Genomic DNA, 16,754 nt, shown 5'->3' with positions numbered 1-16,754 from the left:
TGTAAGCTATAAAATTTAATTTGTAGAACAACTTAAGCTAGGTTAGAAAAACATGATTCAACCAATCAGGAAGCAAAGTAATTGCAGAGATTGAGGAACATTAAAGCTTGCAAGTAAAACACTACTAAAAGATCAAGATTCTTATTTTATTAGAAAAGGGTTTTGGATATGCTGCCTTGCCTTTAGTATAGACCGATGATGGCGAACCTTTTTGGCACCGAGTGCCAAAAAGGGAGCGCGTGCATGCGCGCTTGTCTGAGCAGCAACCTGGAAGAGGAGTTGCCCAGGCGGCATGTGCGCACTGGAAAATGAACTTCTGGTTCATTCTTCCAGCTATTCTTCCGGTTACTGACGCACATGTATGCCCGACAATCAGCTGACCTGCACTTCCTGTTTCAGCACGGCCATGTGCCATGAAGGCCAGCTGATCATCGTGCACACATGTGCACCAGAAACCCAGAAGAGGATCGCGCGACACATGCGTGTGCCAGGCAACATAGCTTCGCATTCCACTTCTGGCATCAGGGGTATAGACCTTTTCTTACGTCTTCCATTTGCCCAATTAAAAAGAACTAAAAAGATGAAATGCAAATTCTGCTGCCAAAATTTCAAATATCTGACTTATTTTCAATGCATCCAGCAATTGTGATGTTATTCTGTAGCTTATTTCTTTCATCACTGTGACATGTGGTTTCTTGTCTTGGGAGCTCACATTTCCTGAGATCTCTTGGGAGTTTATATCTTGTTTTCCTGACTTTGCACATCAAAATACCTTACAGTAGTGCTCAAACTCCCACTCACTGCTTTTAGTAGGGCCTAAACTACCCAAATGCTCAGCTTGTTGTATGAAATCCCTGAAGCATTTATTATGGCTGCCTAAGAAAGTGCTGCATATTGAAAGAGATCAGCTGTTAGCAATCTAGAAGGAACAGCAGTCCCCAGAGAGTTAACTTCTTTCAAGATCAACAGTGCAGAAGATCACTGACTTTATTATTAAGAAATGGATTAAATAAAAGACCAAAATGCTGGTTTGGGGGTTGCAGCTCTATATGTAAGAATACAATTAGGAAAAAAAGATTTGAGGATTAAGTTGCATTTGATTTTTAAAAATGAAATTCTGTCTGAAGAAGTATAACATAATACAGAGTCTCTTACCTTCAGGTTCTTAAAATAATAGTATCTGTTGGTTCTTTGGCTGTAATACCATTTTCCATGTAGTTTTTACCTGAAGGATCTGAAAAGGGTTCCACCAAATTTGATTCACCGAAGATATTTGTTGGCAAGTTTCCACTATAATTTTTTAAAAAAAGATTTGACAAAATTCACTCTTCACTGGAAGAGCTTTGCAGACAGACAGACATTTATGTATTGCACCATTGGCATTGTTGTTGAACATTTTTGTAATGTTACTTACATAAACCCACACTCTGCAGAGAAAGCTGAATTTTTCCTCCTGTAGCAAGACACTTTAGTGTTGCAAAACTATCATTGGCCTTTAGACAAACATGAATAGAAAACTGTTGTTATGTAATGCCCAAGGATTTGTCTTTTTGTCACGTGTTTATATGGCTGATTGCAAAACAAATACCCTCAGTTTGTGGAAATGGATATTGTTTTATCTAGCTTATCTCACTTTATACTTAGCAATTCTTTATTGTTGAAACACACAACGGTGGCATGTGTCAGACCTTTCAGAGATGCTTAAAATGTAACAATAAAGTCAGTGCTTGTTAGTAATATTAAAGGTGCTCCTTGAAGTTTATTGCTTGAAGGAGAGTTGTTGCTGAATAAACTAAGATTTCCCAGTTGAATTTATGGCTACCTGTAGATAGCCATGGATTGATTGATTTAAATGAGGTCAAATTTGATAGCCCAAAGGTCACAAGTGAGAGAACCTCTGCTATTGTTTCTGCTGTTGCTGCTTGCTCAGGAAATAAAATAAGCATGAAAATACGCAATAGGCTTTACACATCCTTATATACAAAAATTTACTGTTTATAATAATTGCATTTTTTAAAAAAACCCTTCTGCTTTCCCCCTCTCTTTCCTCTGAATTTAGATCCAAAGGACTCCAAGGAAAAGAATAAAATGGAAATCCTTTATATACTGGTGCCCAGTGTTACAATTCCTCTGGCTATTGCCTTACTGTTTTTCTTCATCTGTATTTGCCGAAATAACCAGAAGTCATCTTCGCCACCCGTGCAAAGGCAGCCGAAGCATGTCAGAGGACAGAACGTAGAGATGTCTATGCTCAATTCCTATAAACCAAAGGTACTGTGAATCAAGTCTGATGCATAAAAATGAGACACCTTTATTTTAAGCTTAAAAAATCTTAGTTCTTTGGGGGCTCTGCCATTCCTGGTGATGCCTCTTATCTGGCTGCATTTCACCTTTTTATGAAAATCACTCTTATTATTGCCTTATCTCTGGTTGTGATGTCAGAAGTTTCTTAAAAATAAAACAATACTTCGTTTTGATAGATCATGACTGAGTAAAGAAAATACATCCCCCAAAATTTGAATACAAAGGGGTTAGGTAGAGCTGTCCAATCTGCTCAGCAAAACCTGGGGGCAGCAAAGAAATATAGAAAGCAATTCTTCTGGCATTTAGTGGAGTTTTGTAGCCCTGGACTGGTAGTCGTACTGTAGATTTGCCTGATTTCCCCTGATGGTAAGCCCATTTGAACCCTATCAACTTCCTTGAGTAGACACACATAATTCTATTGTTAAGCTGGCATCTTAAGCACAACATATTAGAGAGTAATCCCTAATTTAATGTACACTTCCTACACATTAAGGATTTTCCCCCTAATTATCCTCTTCTGTATCATAAATTGAATAATTGTTGTCATTAATGTAATAGAAGTGACTGATAAAGATGGAGTGGGATAAACTCCCTTTGTACTTGGTTTTCTTTGGCACAATGTCTCCTCTGTTTTTTACACTTCTATGCATCTTGTACACCACCAAGTGACAAATACCTGTCAAACAAAAGCTAAGCAGATTTATAACTGCTTAACTCCAAATGAACCCCTTTCTGCCAAATTTTATGACTTCATTTTCTTTCAGTTTTTCCACCAGGTTGGTTAAAACAGACAGCCCTGCTTGAGGTCAGATAGAGGTCATTTCACTTTCATTACTGAAATATAATTTACAATATGCCAGACCTAAATAAGTTTTAGCCTAAAGGATTTGTATAATATAAACCATCTGCTTTGCAACAATACATCTAATTTCCCACCATCCTGCAGTCAGATAACTGCTTATTCAAATGCCACTACAATATATTAATTCACCCAGTATTTATCTAAAACACATAAAATGATCAGGAAAATTACAATTTATTTTATGTGTCCCACTTTCAATTACCCTTCCTTCCTTCCTTCCTTCCTTCCTTCCTTCCTTCCTTCTTCATAATGAATTATAAATGAGATAAGAATGAAGGATCAGTCACATTCCTAAGGGATGTGAGCATTCAGCTCAGCATTCATAGTGGCTCTGCTGCAAATTATTTATTTCCCCCAAAGAAAGCCAATGACCTAAATAGGATCACTCAGAAGAATGAAGCCTTGCCATTGCCCTTCTTCTCCCTAGCAACTCTGCTATGAGTTGTTGAAAACCCACTTCCCCAGTGGTTTTTCCCTTCTTTCCAGCAACCTTATGACAACCACAGATAGTTATCAATTTATGACCAAAATTGGGGCCAGAACTTCCATTGCTAAGGGATGTGGTCCTTATGTGAGTGGTGCCTGATTTTATGATCTTTTTTTGCAACAGTTGTTAAGATAATCACTGCTGCCGTTAAGCCAATTGCCGTGGTCATTAAGCAAATCTGGCTTGCCCCATTGGCTTTGCTTGTCAGAAGCTGCCTGAGAAAGTAACAAATGCTGATCACATGGCCCTGAAAAACTGCAACCATCATAAATATATGCCAATTGCCTTCCACCCAAATTTTTATCATGTAACTGTGGGGACTCTGCAGTAGTCATAAGTGCAAGAACCAGTCATAAGTCATTTTTTTCAGCACCATAATAACTTTGAATGGTCATTAAATGAATTGTTACAAGTCAAAGGCTACCTGTAGGCTAAGGGTGGGGGAGTATTCCAATGACTGTTCAAGATTCTATCCAAGTCATCTTTACCTTTCTTCTCTTCCTATTGCTGGGAGGATAGAAAGAAAAAAAAGCTACAAAGCACATCTTGAATAAAAAACCCTAGTGCAGGGATTTCCAACCTCCGGGTCTCAGCCAACGACCAATTTGGAATTGGTTGGTTGGAGCGTGTGCACGGAACTCAACTTGCGTGAGCAGCAGGAATTCACACGTGAGCGCCCCGGTCCACCCACTTGCATAAAGGCTATGTGGGCTCGCATGCATCCCAGCCTGCTGCTTGCGAAGCCCAGTTCCACTCCCCCACCCCAGCCAGGCCCCCAAGCCACACAGGTTGGGGACTGCTCCCCTAGCCAACTTTCTTTCCTATCAAGATAAGGAGACAATGCCTATTTGGGAATGGATTATGTATGGCTACGGGCAAGGCATTGACTCATGGTTTTAGATGTATTTGAGGTCAGCACAAATCCACACAAATTGGCAATCCAAGCTACTGATGAACAACTGTGCATTCCACACAGCTAAGAAAAATATGCCTACCCAAGATAATACTTTCCTTGAAAATTTTGCCTATCAAATAAAAGTGTATGTGACAAGATTGTGAAGTTTTCATGACAAACATCGTAGTTCACTTTTTCAATGTCGTCCAGTATTACCATATCTAAGACCATTCAAAACTATATTCATGTATTTTCTTCTTTCTAACAGAGCAAAGCCAAAGAGCTGCCCCTTTCTGCCGTCCGATTTATGGAAGAGTTGGGTGAATGTGCTTTTGGAAAAATCTATAAGGGACATCTTTATTTACCAGGAATGGACCATGCTCAGTTGGTTGCAATAAAGACCCTTAAGGACTGTAATAATCCACAACAGTGGGCAGAATTCCAGCAAGAAGCCTCACTGATGGCAGAATTACATCACCCAAACATCGTTTGTCTTCTTGGGATTGTGACTCAAGAGCAACCAGTCTGCATGCTTTTTGAATATATGAACCAAGGAGACCTCCATGAATTTCTTATTATGCGATCTCCACATTCAGATGTTGGATGTAGCAGTGATGAAGATGGTACGGTAAAATCCAGCTTGGACCATGCTGATTTTCTGCACATAGCTGTTCAGATTGCAGCAGGAATGGAATACTTGTCGAGTCATTTTTTTGTCCATAAGGATCTGGCTGCTCGCAATATTTTAATTGGAGAACAACTCCATGTGAAGATTTCTGATTTGGGACTGTCAAGAGAAATCTATTCGGCCGATTATTACAGACTTCAAAATAAATCCCTCCTGCCTATTCGTTGGATGCCACCAGAGGCAATTTTATATGGAAAATTCTCTTCTGATTCAGACATCTGGTCCTTTGGTGTTGTCTTGTGGGAGATTTTTAGTTTTGGTCTTCAGCCCTATTATGGATTTAGTAACCAAGAAGTCATTGATATGGTCCGGAAGCGACAGCTTTTACCGTGCTCTGAAGACTGCCCTCCCCGAATGTACAGCTTGATGTCAGAATGCTGGCATGAGCTGCCGTCTAGGAGACCAAAATTCAAAGATATCCATGCCAGACTGCGCTCTTGGGAAGGGATATCAAGTCATACTAGCTCTACTACTCCTTCTGGTGGAAATGCTACCACTCAAACTACATCTCTCAGCGCAAGCCCAGTTAGCAACCTAAGCAATCCCAGGTACCCTAACTACATATTTCCAGCACAAAGTATGCCACAGGGCCAAATAACTGGATTTCTTGGCCCACCAATACCTCAAAACCAGCGATATATTCCTATTAATGGATATCCGATACCTCCTGGATATGCTGCTTTTCCTGCTGCCCACTACCAACCTGCGGGTCCACCAAGGGTCATTCAGCACTGTCCTCCACCCAAGAGTCGTTCACCAAGCAGTGCAAGTGGATCAACAAGTACCGGTCATGTGACCAGCTTGCCTTCTTCAGGATCCAATCAGGATGCCAATATCCCCTTGCTGTCTCATATGTCAGTGCCAAATCATCCAGGTGGCATTAGCATAACCGTTTTTGGAAACAAGACTCAAAAACCCTACAAAATTGACTCCAAACAACCATCTTTAGATTCTAGTATTCATGGGCATAATGAAACTGTGATTTCAGCAGAGATGTAATAAATAAGGGAGACCTTTGTAAATGAATCTATTTACAATATGAACTAGAGGGTTTTAGAGATTTATATTCAAATATTTTACTGGAGATTTTTTCCAGCTGTATAAAGAGGTGTTTGCAATAAGTATCTTCTGTGAAGTTCTTAACAGGAAGTGCCATTCAAATTTTTTAAAAATGTACTAACACTCAACACTGTGGCTGCAAATTTATTAAGTAGTAAAGGGCAAAAGTATTTCTGGGTTTTAAGAAATATATTTAATCATGGTTTTTTAAGTGAAATGTTTTCTGTCTCAGCAGTTTGACTATTCTGAACACATGGTGATGAAATGTTAGGAAAATTAATTATACTTCTGTAGGATGAAAATTTCACTATTGGTCTCACGCTATACCCAAATGCATATTTTATTAAGCCAAAACAGTGTTTCTCAACCTCAGCTGTTCCCAGAATTCTCCAATCAGCATATCGACACATCTTAATACTTGCTGAGATTGAAAAATCTTGAGCCAAACATCTACAACCAAACATACTGCTGAATTCATACAATACAGTTCTAAAATACTTCACATAATTAGTGTGTCGTCTGAACTAAGCCATAAGCAGATAAACCACAATGGGTTTGTAATTTTTGGCTTAGACATTGATGTTTCTAAATGCCAAGACTTAGCATTATGTTTGATTTAGATCACGGTAGCTTGTTTGAAAAATTAAACTAGCAGTGTTTGAAGGCTGCCAGTGACTAGCTTCTCATATTAAACCATAATGTGGTTTACATTGGCTAACGAATAGCCCTTGAGTTACAATCACTCATTCAATAGCCATTCAAACATGTGACAACACTGAACAAAGGGGGCTTACAATGTGTCCTCAGAATTCTAGTCATTGCAGCACCCCTCCAATCACATGATTGTAATTTCCAATATTCCCTGCCAACTTCACTGCAAGCAAAGTCAATGGGGAAGCCAGCAGGAAGTCAGAAGTTGCAGTCCTGTGAAGCTCTCATTTAGTGACCCACATGATTCTGATTTAACAATGGCAACTGGGACTATCACTAAGTGATGCAGTCACATGACATAATGCTTTATGACTATCTAACTTAATAATGGCAATTTCAGTCCCCATTGCTGTTGTAACCAAAAGACAACCTGTATTCTGTATTTGAATCCAGCCGCTATATTGTGTGAATCATGTTTTTTAATATTGGGTTGGTATTCCCCAAATTGGACCTTTTCCAATGGATCATGATTAATGAAATCATGATTAGTACCATAGCTAAATCAAGCCAATGACAAGTGTCATTTTTATCCCATGCTTTCATTTATAGGGCATTCGTATCCATATTAGAAATTAAAATGATATGCAATATCAATCATTTAATTATGCTTAACCCCATGCTAACCTATAATGTGTTTTTAGTTTTTTTTTTTCATCCAGCAATTTGTAGTCACTGGTTTGTGAATTTTGGACATATGATCTGTGAATCTAGTCATTCTGTTTGCCCTGGTTAGATAAATTATTTTCAAAAACCAGTCTCTAATAAATCTACAACCATTTATAGAACTCAAAATGAATAATTTTGTATTAAGAAATGTGTTCATAGTAGAGTAAAACAAAGGAGACTTTTAATAAGAAAAACCTTCATGAAACCACATCTATTAAATGAATGAAAAATATATTTCTTAATTTTATATCTGTAGTTGCAATAGAATTTTGTATCCCTTTGTTGCTATGCAACCCTTTAATTAAATATTTCAATTCTTATTTTATAATAAACAGACAATCAGTTTTCCCAGTAATATTTATTATTTCAATTAAATCAGTAGCTTTCCTAGTGTTATTCTTGAAATTCTACATTCCATTAGATGTACACAATAATTTTTTAGAAATTGCCTATAATTTTTGTATGTCGTTTCAAATAATGTGAATTAGAATTATTTTTTACTAGAAAAGATGGCCTTTGTGTTATTGAAATTTATGCAGATATAAACAATCAGAATAATTTGAAACCACTGTAAAATTGTATAAATTACAGCTTCTCTGGAGTTTTTAAAATTTGAACAGATTTTGAATGAATTATGTACACGGTCTTTCAGACATTTGACGTAATTTTCTTCTTTTTGCACAAATTTTTTTGTATAGCAGAATTGAAAATACATCTTGCTTTTCATTTTTTTGGTTTATTTCTCCTTTTTTCATTAATGAAGATATCTTGAAATATAGAGTGACCTGAGGAACCATTTTTATTTTATTTGGTTATTTTCACTGCATGCATTTATTTACTGTATTACTTTATAGATTGTTTTCATTAAGTTTATTGCACTAAAGCATGAATGTGTAATAAGACAGGGCTATTTTATAATAATTGCATTTTTGTATCTTGGACACTAGAGTAATATTAAACACTGATTATTTTAAACCACTGGTTTTGAAAACATGGTTAAGATTAAGATAGAATGTCTTGGGGAACATAATATAATAATCACACAGAGAAGCTCATTTATATAAACTACATTTTTCTCACCACCTACCTCCCTTAAATATCACATAAGACAATTGTCCATGGATTACTCTTAATTCAAAAAAAGTACTTTCTTAATAAGCATATCATTTTAGATATCAAAATACTACATGTTAAAAAATGCTAGAAAACAATGGATACAAAAGCTTAAATATGAAAAAAACCTGTGGATGAAAATTTTTACTGCCCAGTTCTCAAAGGTTTCACAATAAATCTATTTCTAATCTTTTGGCAAATAAGCATACAATAAAAAAAGATTTTGCTGTTTATAACCATCAACCCTGTGGAAGACAAGAAGATATAGAACAGAAACTTTGATATAGGTGCTACTTAGGATAAGTAATTTGTTCCCTTTTCTTGCCAGTTGGTCTAATAAAATGTTTGTGGCAATTAATATATATACAGGAGTTTGTGAAAAACATAAGCTTGAAAAAAGAAAAAGAATGCATTCTCACGTCTGGAAAACCCAGATGTCTCATGGTTATTTTTGAGTTTTCTAACAAATAAAAAGCTTATTCATTAACGTTTTTGCATTATCTCACTGAAATAGTTCTGGCATGAAAGTTTGGAAAACCATATTTAAATATTCTATAAGAGATTTTATACAGGAGAAATGGTGAACAAACCTGCCAGTTGTCTTTCATGAATGAAAACTTTGTCAATGGCAGACATCCGTTTTTTTGGCTTCATAACACAAAATTCAGTTTGTTAATAAACTTTAAAACAGCAGCAGAAATTCCTAGGGGAGAAAATAAACAAAGGGAAACCTCTCAAGTAAATTGGGTAATGTGGAAAAAATACTTATGCCAGAAAAATCAGTATTTTGCAAAAACCAGATGGAAAAGACATGGTTTCTACATCACAAAAATAACAGAGAAAGAAACCACAAACCTTCAAATTGTAAAATAATAATAGTGTTCCTTTTTTAAAAAAAATCCAAAATATAATTATTAAAACTATTATGCCTAGAACAAAATTCATACCTAATCCACTATTATTAAAGGAAAAAAATATTCTAGAATTGAACAACTTTAATACCAATATTCCCACCTATTTTGGATTATAATCACCCCATTAACTATGAGATATTTAGTATCAATAGTATCTTTACTCTTACGTTGCTGACACCTATATGGTTTGAATTATTTCTACTATATTCTTAATTAAGTTTGATTACGCTTTTCTTACAAAATTGTTTGCTGTCGGAAAGATGCTTATGGCACTAATTTGCTTCCAAGGGTTTTATTTGCATCAAAAGGAAGAAATACTTTAACAAATTCTTTCAAGCAAATTTGTACAATTTATTTAGTACACGAATGAGGAAATCTCTCACTTGGAATCCTATACAGTATATACAGTATTATGAATCGATTATGAAAGACAAACTCTAAGATGCAATAAATGATGAATTATGAGGTTTTACGTTCTGATCTAATGCGGAAATTACACTGACTTAGAGGATGTTTCATAAACCATGATAATATAGTTGCAGGTTGAATGGCCCTAAACTATTTTAGCTTAGTCAAACAAGGTTAAATGCATCATAGCTCAGCACAGAATGTGATTGCTGCACCCAAATAAAATTGGCTTTGAATAGTCATCCATGAAGTTCAGCAGGGAAGTAACTGCAAATTATTTTGTGTTTGTATGTATATGTGCATGTACTACATACCCAGGAAGCAAACAAACAGTCCATTATTGTATGCTTGTATTAACCAGGACCTAGCGAAACATTAATTAGCAAATATATCTCTTATCCTGCTTCATCTGCAGGAAATCAGCAAATAATTTTCCAGTGTTGCATATATAAAACATTGCTATGTCAAGATGGTACAATGATATGGGCAATGCTCATGAAGCCCTTGCTGATATAAACCACATCCAGTCACAGAAGATGTCTGTCTTGCAAATGGTTTTTCAAATTATCAGAAGCCTCACTGCTACGCTACAATTAGAGGAGTAACGTGTCAAGTTGTTGCTACTCTTAGTAACCACAGTCTTTCTCAATGATCATCTGTCATTAACTTTGTGAGAACCAAGAAATATAGCCCATTGATCTATTAGATTCAATAAGTCCTATGGATAATAGAAGGCCCCAGAAGAAAGAGATGAACCAAAGTTTTCAGCTAGGATGATTTCAAAATGGACCAGAAATACTTGTAAACCTGCTGAACCGTTGCTAACTGTGAAATATGTTTTTGCAAAATATGCACTTATATGGATTCCTTTAAAACAGGAAGAATGAAACTGTTGGAAAAGAGGGATTGAAAATAATGTTACACAGGTGTTCACAGAAAGTGACAGTGAGGTTGTGAAGCAAGTATGTGGTTAGAAGTACAGTATAAAAGATAGGAATCAAGATCGGCTCGGAGCTCTTTGATTTATAGCAATCCTTGTAGGACTTGCTATTTCTCATTGGCCCTCTGCATTAATATGTTAATGCAGTGTATTACTGCTATTATATCTTTTATATCTATTCATTTCTAATGTTCCAAATTATTAGAAACAATAAACCTCTGATCTTAAAAGTAAGAATTTTTGCTTGTGTTATTGCCTTTGTTTCCTATTGGAATTTTCCTATGACAGTTTGGTGCGTTGGCCAAGAAAGGACAGAGATCTTGTACCCATCTGGGATTTTTACAACTTCCTGGCCTTTGGCCTCTAGATAACCAGAGCCTGCTCCTTTCCGAACACAATCTACTTTGGATCAGAGGTAAACTGGAAGTTCCCTCTTTGGGGACGTATAGTTAGATAGGAAAATTGCTGTGGTTTAGTTAGCTAGCTAAAGCCTGTCTCACTGCAAGGGAAGGGTCACACCCGGACTTGCTTTAAGGACAGGTTTCTCTTTCTTTCTCCCTTACCTGTCGTGCCTTCTGGGCAAAATAGTCAGGCCTAGTGTCGGGGCTGGGACACCAGTAGGAGCTGACTCCCCTGGGAACTGATCACTCCCTTGTATTGGTAGTTGTGGTTGGGGTCGTGCCCCTGTGTGTTTTATTATACTTTGCCTTTCTTGAAAGATGAATACTTCCTTATGCCTCCTCTTCATTGACAATGTGTGGTAAGGTTTAATCGTTTTGATATTTTATGCATTTGTGTATTTTCTGAGATTGTGTATTTTTTCCTGATGTTGTTACTATTACTGTCTCTTTGTTGGGTTTTTTTTATAGACACTATATGTATGTGTTTGCATTGATATTGTGAAGTGTTTCTTGAATCCCTTTTGACCAGATCTTTCCCATAGCCTTACTGTATGATCTGGGTGGATTGTTATTCACCCTGCTTTTTTTCTTAGTGGTCATGTATGGGTTTTTTGATTGTTACGTTGATTATGCCAAGTGTGTTTCTTTTAATGACTCCTGTGATAAGATTTTTGAATATATGACTCTTGATAATTTTGCTACTGCTTTTCTCCTGATTAAGGTTATGCCTCAATGTAACTGGAGCATGCCTCTGTCAGAGTCCTTTTTGCCTTCTCATTATCATCTCTCTATTGACTCCTTTATTTTGAATTGTTTACTTCTTTATACTATGCTCAATTTGTTATATTGATTTATTTTTCTTTTCCTTATTATCATTTAGTCTTCTTTATGATACTGCCTAATTTAATTGGTGGAAGTTTAACCTTGCTGCTAGAATTGAGTTTTCCATTCCTTCTTTTGTCTGAATTGCTATTTTTCATCCTGGGTACTTTTTCCTTTGGCACTATGATTTTTCTTTATCTGACCCTGTTTTTTCTTTTCTGTCTTTCCTTATAATAATCTCAAATTATTATTAGTGTCTTTTAGCTTGATTTTATAGGTATCTATAACCTAACTTAGTTATTTCCTGCCATGTCACCCCTTTTTCCTATAGATAAGGGTCAGCTTGTTTGCTGGAAGGGTGCGTGGTTTTATTTTCTGTGCCTGCTACCCTTTCCATATAAGGGTCGGCTCTCTTGCCGAGTGGCACATCTTTCTCCTTAATTTTTCTTTAGGAAAGAATTGATCTTTTCCATACATAAGGACTGCCTGTGTTGGCAGGATTCAATTGCCTTTCATTTTTCTGAGATGGCTGGTTCCCTGGGCTGTCTTAGTTGAGGAAAATAAACAGAGATGGGGAAAAAGAGAGTGGGGGGAGAAGAAGAAAGGAAACCTAATGTGGAATACCTGCCCTTAGATCGGCAAGCGAATACTAATAGAAATACACTGAGATCCAGTGTATTCAGTGAGGTCCAGATCCATCAATGTAACCACATGCATTTGAGCCAGACCACTTTTCCATAGATAAGGAAGGCCTTTTCCGTTGGCCTGTGGTCTAGAATTACATTCACTATTCATATAGTTAATGTGTGTTGCCTCTTTCTGCTTGTTTTCTGTTGTATGTTCTTGCTTTGTGATGAGGGTTCCTGGTCTAAAATGGTTATGTTTATGATTTGGTAAAGACATCCTAGATGCCACCATGCAAAAGTTTTGCCAAACTTTTGGAACTTTCAGTGTAAAATTTTTAGCCACAGAAGATTTAACTGCTTTCTAGTTTATTTCCAAGCTGCGAGCCTGCAATCTTTGTCTTATTCCATTGTGAACTCTGCTATGAATGTGACTCATTCATAGAGGAAGTCTTGTGTGTATGTCTGTCTCTGTGTGGGGGATATTTGGACAAAGTTTTTGCAAAAAAAGCGGGGGGCATGAATAAAGAAGTGATGCAGTATTTTTACCCATTGGGATTATAGAATTCATTATGCAATTCGTATTTTTTTAAGCTTGGTCAGTGGTGAGGGAGAAACAATTTAGCAATGTAATCATTAATTTGACTTTTTTCCTGATTTCTTTCCCTCCCCCAATTATAACTTTACCTTGGGTTTTCATTTCACAACGACTAAGTAATCATCTCTGTTTCTTGTCATTTTACCATGAATTTCTTTCACACATCTTCCATAAAACCTTTCTCATTTCTTTTCCTTGAAAAACACATACTATTGCCTTTCTACTGAATGTATTAAACATAATACATCCTTGGTTGGGAATTTGGGCAGACTTGATTAAAATATTTTTAAGTAGTGTTAAGGAGTGTCTAAACCAAGTAATATTAGTGTTCTCTGTTCCAGATACTATTATGTTTCTGTTCCATGAAAAAAAAAGTGAATTTTAGTCAGAGGATAGTAGAATATGCTATACATTAAATGTGGGACCTGGATGAAAAATTAAATCAAGGATCTCCAATAAAGAATGCTGAGTATGTTAAAGATCTGTTGCTGCATCTGCCCTCTCAAGTTGCTATTGTGCAGTGCCTCTGCTCCTGTCTCTGAACATTGTGTATGGTGCAACTGACTGTACTGTTGATTCCATAGGGATATGGCATCACCTGGATGGCCGCCCCATTTGTCCACACTCTCTTTTGCCCTATCTTGTTCATCTCCAACATGGGTCTGCTCATGTTCGCCATGAGGGAGTGTCTTCTGCTATCAACAAAAAAATGGTTTGCTCTTGGAGTTCATGTTCCGGCTAAAGATTTTTGCTCTATTTGTATTGTCTGCTTCTCCTTAGTCTGTGGTGAACCTGGCTGACATACAAGCCTAACCTGTCCTTGTCACAACCTTAAAGAGATGTCATTCAAAGGTTGCTGCTGTGCTTCCACCCCCCCACCCCCCCAAAAAAGACTCTACATCCTTGGCAACTGATGAAGGTATTTCAACAAAAGAATTGCTTGGCTCCTTGTTGGAAGGGTTCATTCCAGATCATCTTGACCACCAATACTGCTGTGAAGTGTCAATTTCTGGCCTCCTGGGTGCATGATTTGCCAACCCCAGACAAAGAAGCCACAACAGGGAGGCAAGTGCTAGTAACCATTGCTCCTGCTCTCCATACAACCTTCACCCAAAGCCACGCCAGCATCAAGTAACAAATGACCAGCTACATGGAAGCCACCAGTGATGATTGCCAGAAACAGCCTGCATTAAGAGAGGTCTTCTGCCTGCAATCTTGACCAGCGCTGCATTGCTCCTCCTCAGTACCATGCTGTATTTAGGGTTGCAAGTCCCACCATTCAAATGGTTCAGCCTGTCTATCCCCTTTTATGTATGCCTTGTTGAAATGCCTTATAATCAAAGTAACTGTCCTCTTTCATCTCAAATGAAGTATTTTGGTTTATTTCACTTCCATAATTGATGTAAGGTAGCTTATATGCAGAAATTGATTTATAAGTTGCATTTTGTGCTGTTCTTACGAACAAGAAGTGAGGATTGTGAGAACCAAAAAATATAGCCTATTGATCTATTAGATTCAGTAAGTCCTATGGATAATAGAAGGCCCCTGAAAAAAGAGATGCGAACCAAAGTTTTCAGCTAGGATGATTTCAAAATGTACCAGAAATACTTGTAAACCTGCAGAACCGTTGCTAACTGTGAAATATATTTTTGCAAAATATGCACTTATATGAATTCCTTTAAAACAGGAAGAATGAAACGATTGGAAAAGAGGGATTGAAAATAATGTTAAACAGGTGTTTACAGAAAGTGACAATGAGGTTGTGAAGCAAGGATGTGGTTAGAAGTACAGTATAAAAGATAAGAATCAAGATTGGCTCGGAGCTCTTTGATTTATAGCAGTTCTTGTAGGACTTGCTATTTCTCATTGGCGCTCTGCATTAATATGTTAATGCAGTGTATTACTGCTATTATATCTTTTATATCTATTCATTTTTAATGTTCCAAATTATTAGAAACAAAAAACTTCTGATCTTAATAGTAAGAATTTTTGCTTGTGTTGTTGCCTTTGTTTCCTATTGGAATTTTCCTATGACAACTTGTTCTTCAAATTTTCCCCACTGTGCGCTCATTGTCACGTAACTGAATCTATCTACCTTGCTGCTGGTCATCCTGGTCTCTTCTACTTGTTCCACCCCAGAGGCTTTTCTAGAAAGAGAGATCACCTAATGAGTCTGAAGTATTCTGGTAATTTGCACCTTGAATGAAAGCGATAGGTTGATTTATTCAATGATCCATTTGTTTCCTTTCTTGACTGTCCAGGATTTCTCAGGAAGTCTTTTCCAACACCAAAGTTCAGAATTGTCAATACAAGTAGACCTCACTTAACAACTGTTCTATTTAGCGACCATTCAAAGTTAAAATGGCACGAAAATACAGGCTTATGATCCTGGGGGATTTCAATCTGCCTTCCATTGGCGAGACATCCGAGTCAGCACAGGAATTCATGGCTTCCATGACAGCTATGGACCTAACTCAGTTAATTCAAGACCCCACCCATAACGGGACACACGCTCGACCTGATTTTTGTCTCTGGGCAGTGGATGAATGATCTAGTTTTAGGGGATATTTCTATCCAACCCTTGTCATGGTCTAATCATTTCCTCATCAGGCTTGACTTCCATACTGCTACCCCTCACCGCAGAACTAGATGGTTCCGTCTCAGGCGCCTGATGGACCCTGAAAGATTCCTGATGGAGCTTGGAACTTTTCCCAAATCCCTTGATCACAGCTCAACCGAAGCCCTAGTGGAAGCCTGGGATAGGGTGACCACTAGGGCCTTGGATCACGTTGGCCTTTGCGGCCTCTGACCCGGTGTCGATCCCGGGTAGCTCCCTGGTTTACCGAGGAGCTCCAGGAGATGAAACACCAGAAAAGATGCCTAGAGAGTGGTTGGAAGACCAGCCAGTCAGAATCTGATCGAACACTAGTAAGAATTCATATTAAATCCTACTTAATGGAGAGGAGAGGGCCCGCAATCTGGGAGTCCTCTGGATATGTGGCTTAGTTTAGAAGAACACCTGACACCGTGACCAGGGGGGCCTTTTACCTGGTTCGCCTGCTACATCAGTTGCGCCACTTCCTGGATTGAGATGCTCTGTGCAGTCACTCATGCCCTCATCCTTTCTCGCCTGGACTACTGCAACGCTCTCTATATGGGGCTGCCCTTGAAGAACACCCGGAGGCTTTAGCTGGTCCAGAATGCAGCCATGCAGGTTATCATGGGGGTACCTAGGTGCTCCCATGTTACACTCCTTTTAGGTG

At 37.6% G+C, this 16,754-nt stretch overlaps 1 protein-coding gene across 1 annotated transcript in view; it reads left to right on the top strand.

Moving 5' to 3' along the window:
• ROR1 (ROR family WNT receptor 1) overlaps positions 1-8,399 on the top strand; it is a 178,460-nt gene extending 170,061 nt beyond the window's left edge. Inside the window, exons 8-9 of the mRNA XM_014063246.2 lie at positions 2,060-2,271; positions 4,817-8,399. Of these exons, the coding sequence (XP_013918721.1) occupies positions 2,060-2,271; positions 4,817-6,235 (1,631 nt within the window). The 3' untranslated portion in view covers positions 6,236-8,399. The remainder of the gene's footprint in view (positions 1-2,059; positions 2,272-4,816) is intronic.
• Positions 8,400-16,754: the final 8,355 nt, after the last annotated feature.

This window comes from Thamnophis sirtalis, unplaced genomic scaffold (assembly GCF_051295495.1).
Source record: "Thamnophis sirtalis isolate CommonGarterSnake01/CBP01778 unplaced genomic scaffold, rThaSir2_p1.2 scaffold_7, whole genome shotgun sequence".
NCBI lineage: Eukaryota > Metazoa > Chordata > Lepidosauria > Squamata > Natricidae > Thamnophis > Thamnophis sirtalis.
The sequence above is the reverse complement of the archived record's forward strand: the minus strand, read 5'-3'. Positions and strand labels throughout refer to the sequence as shown.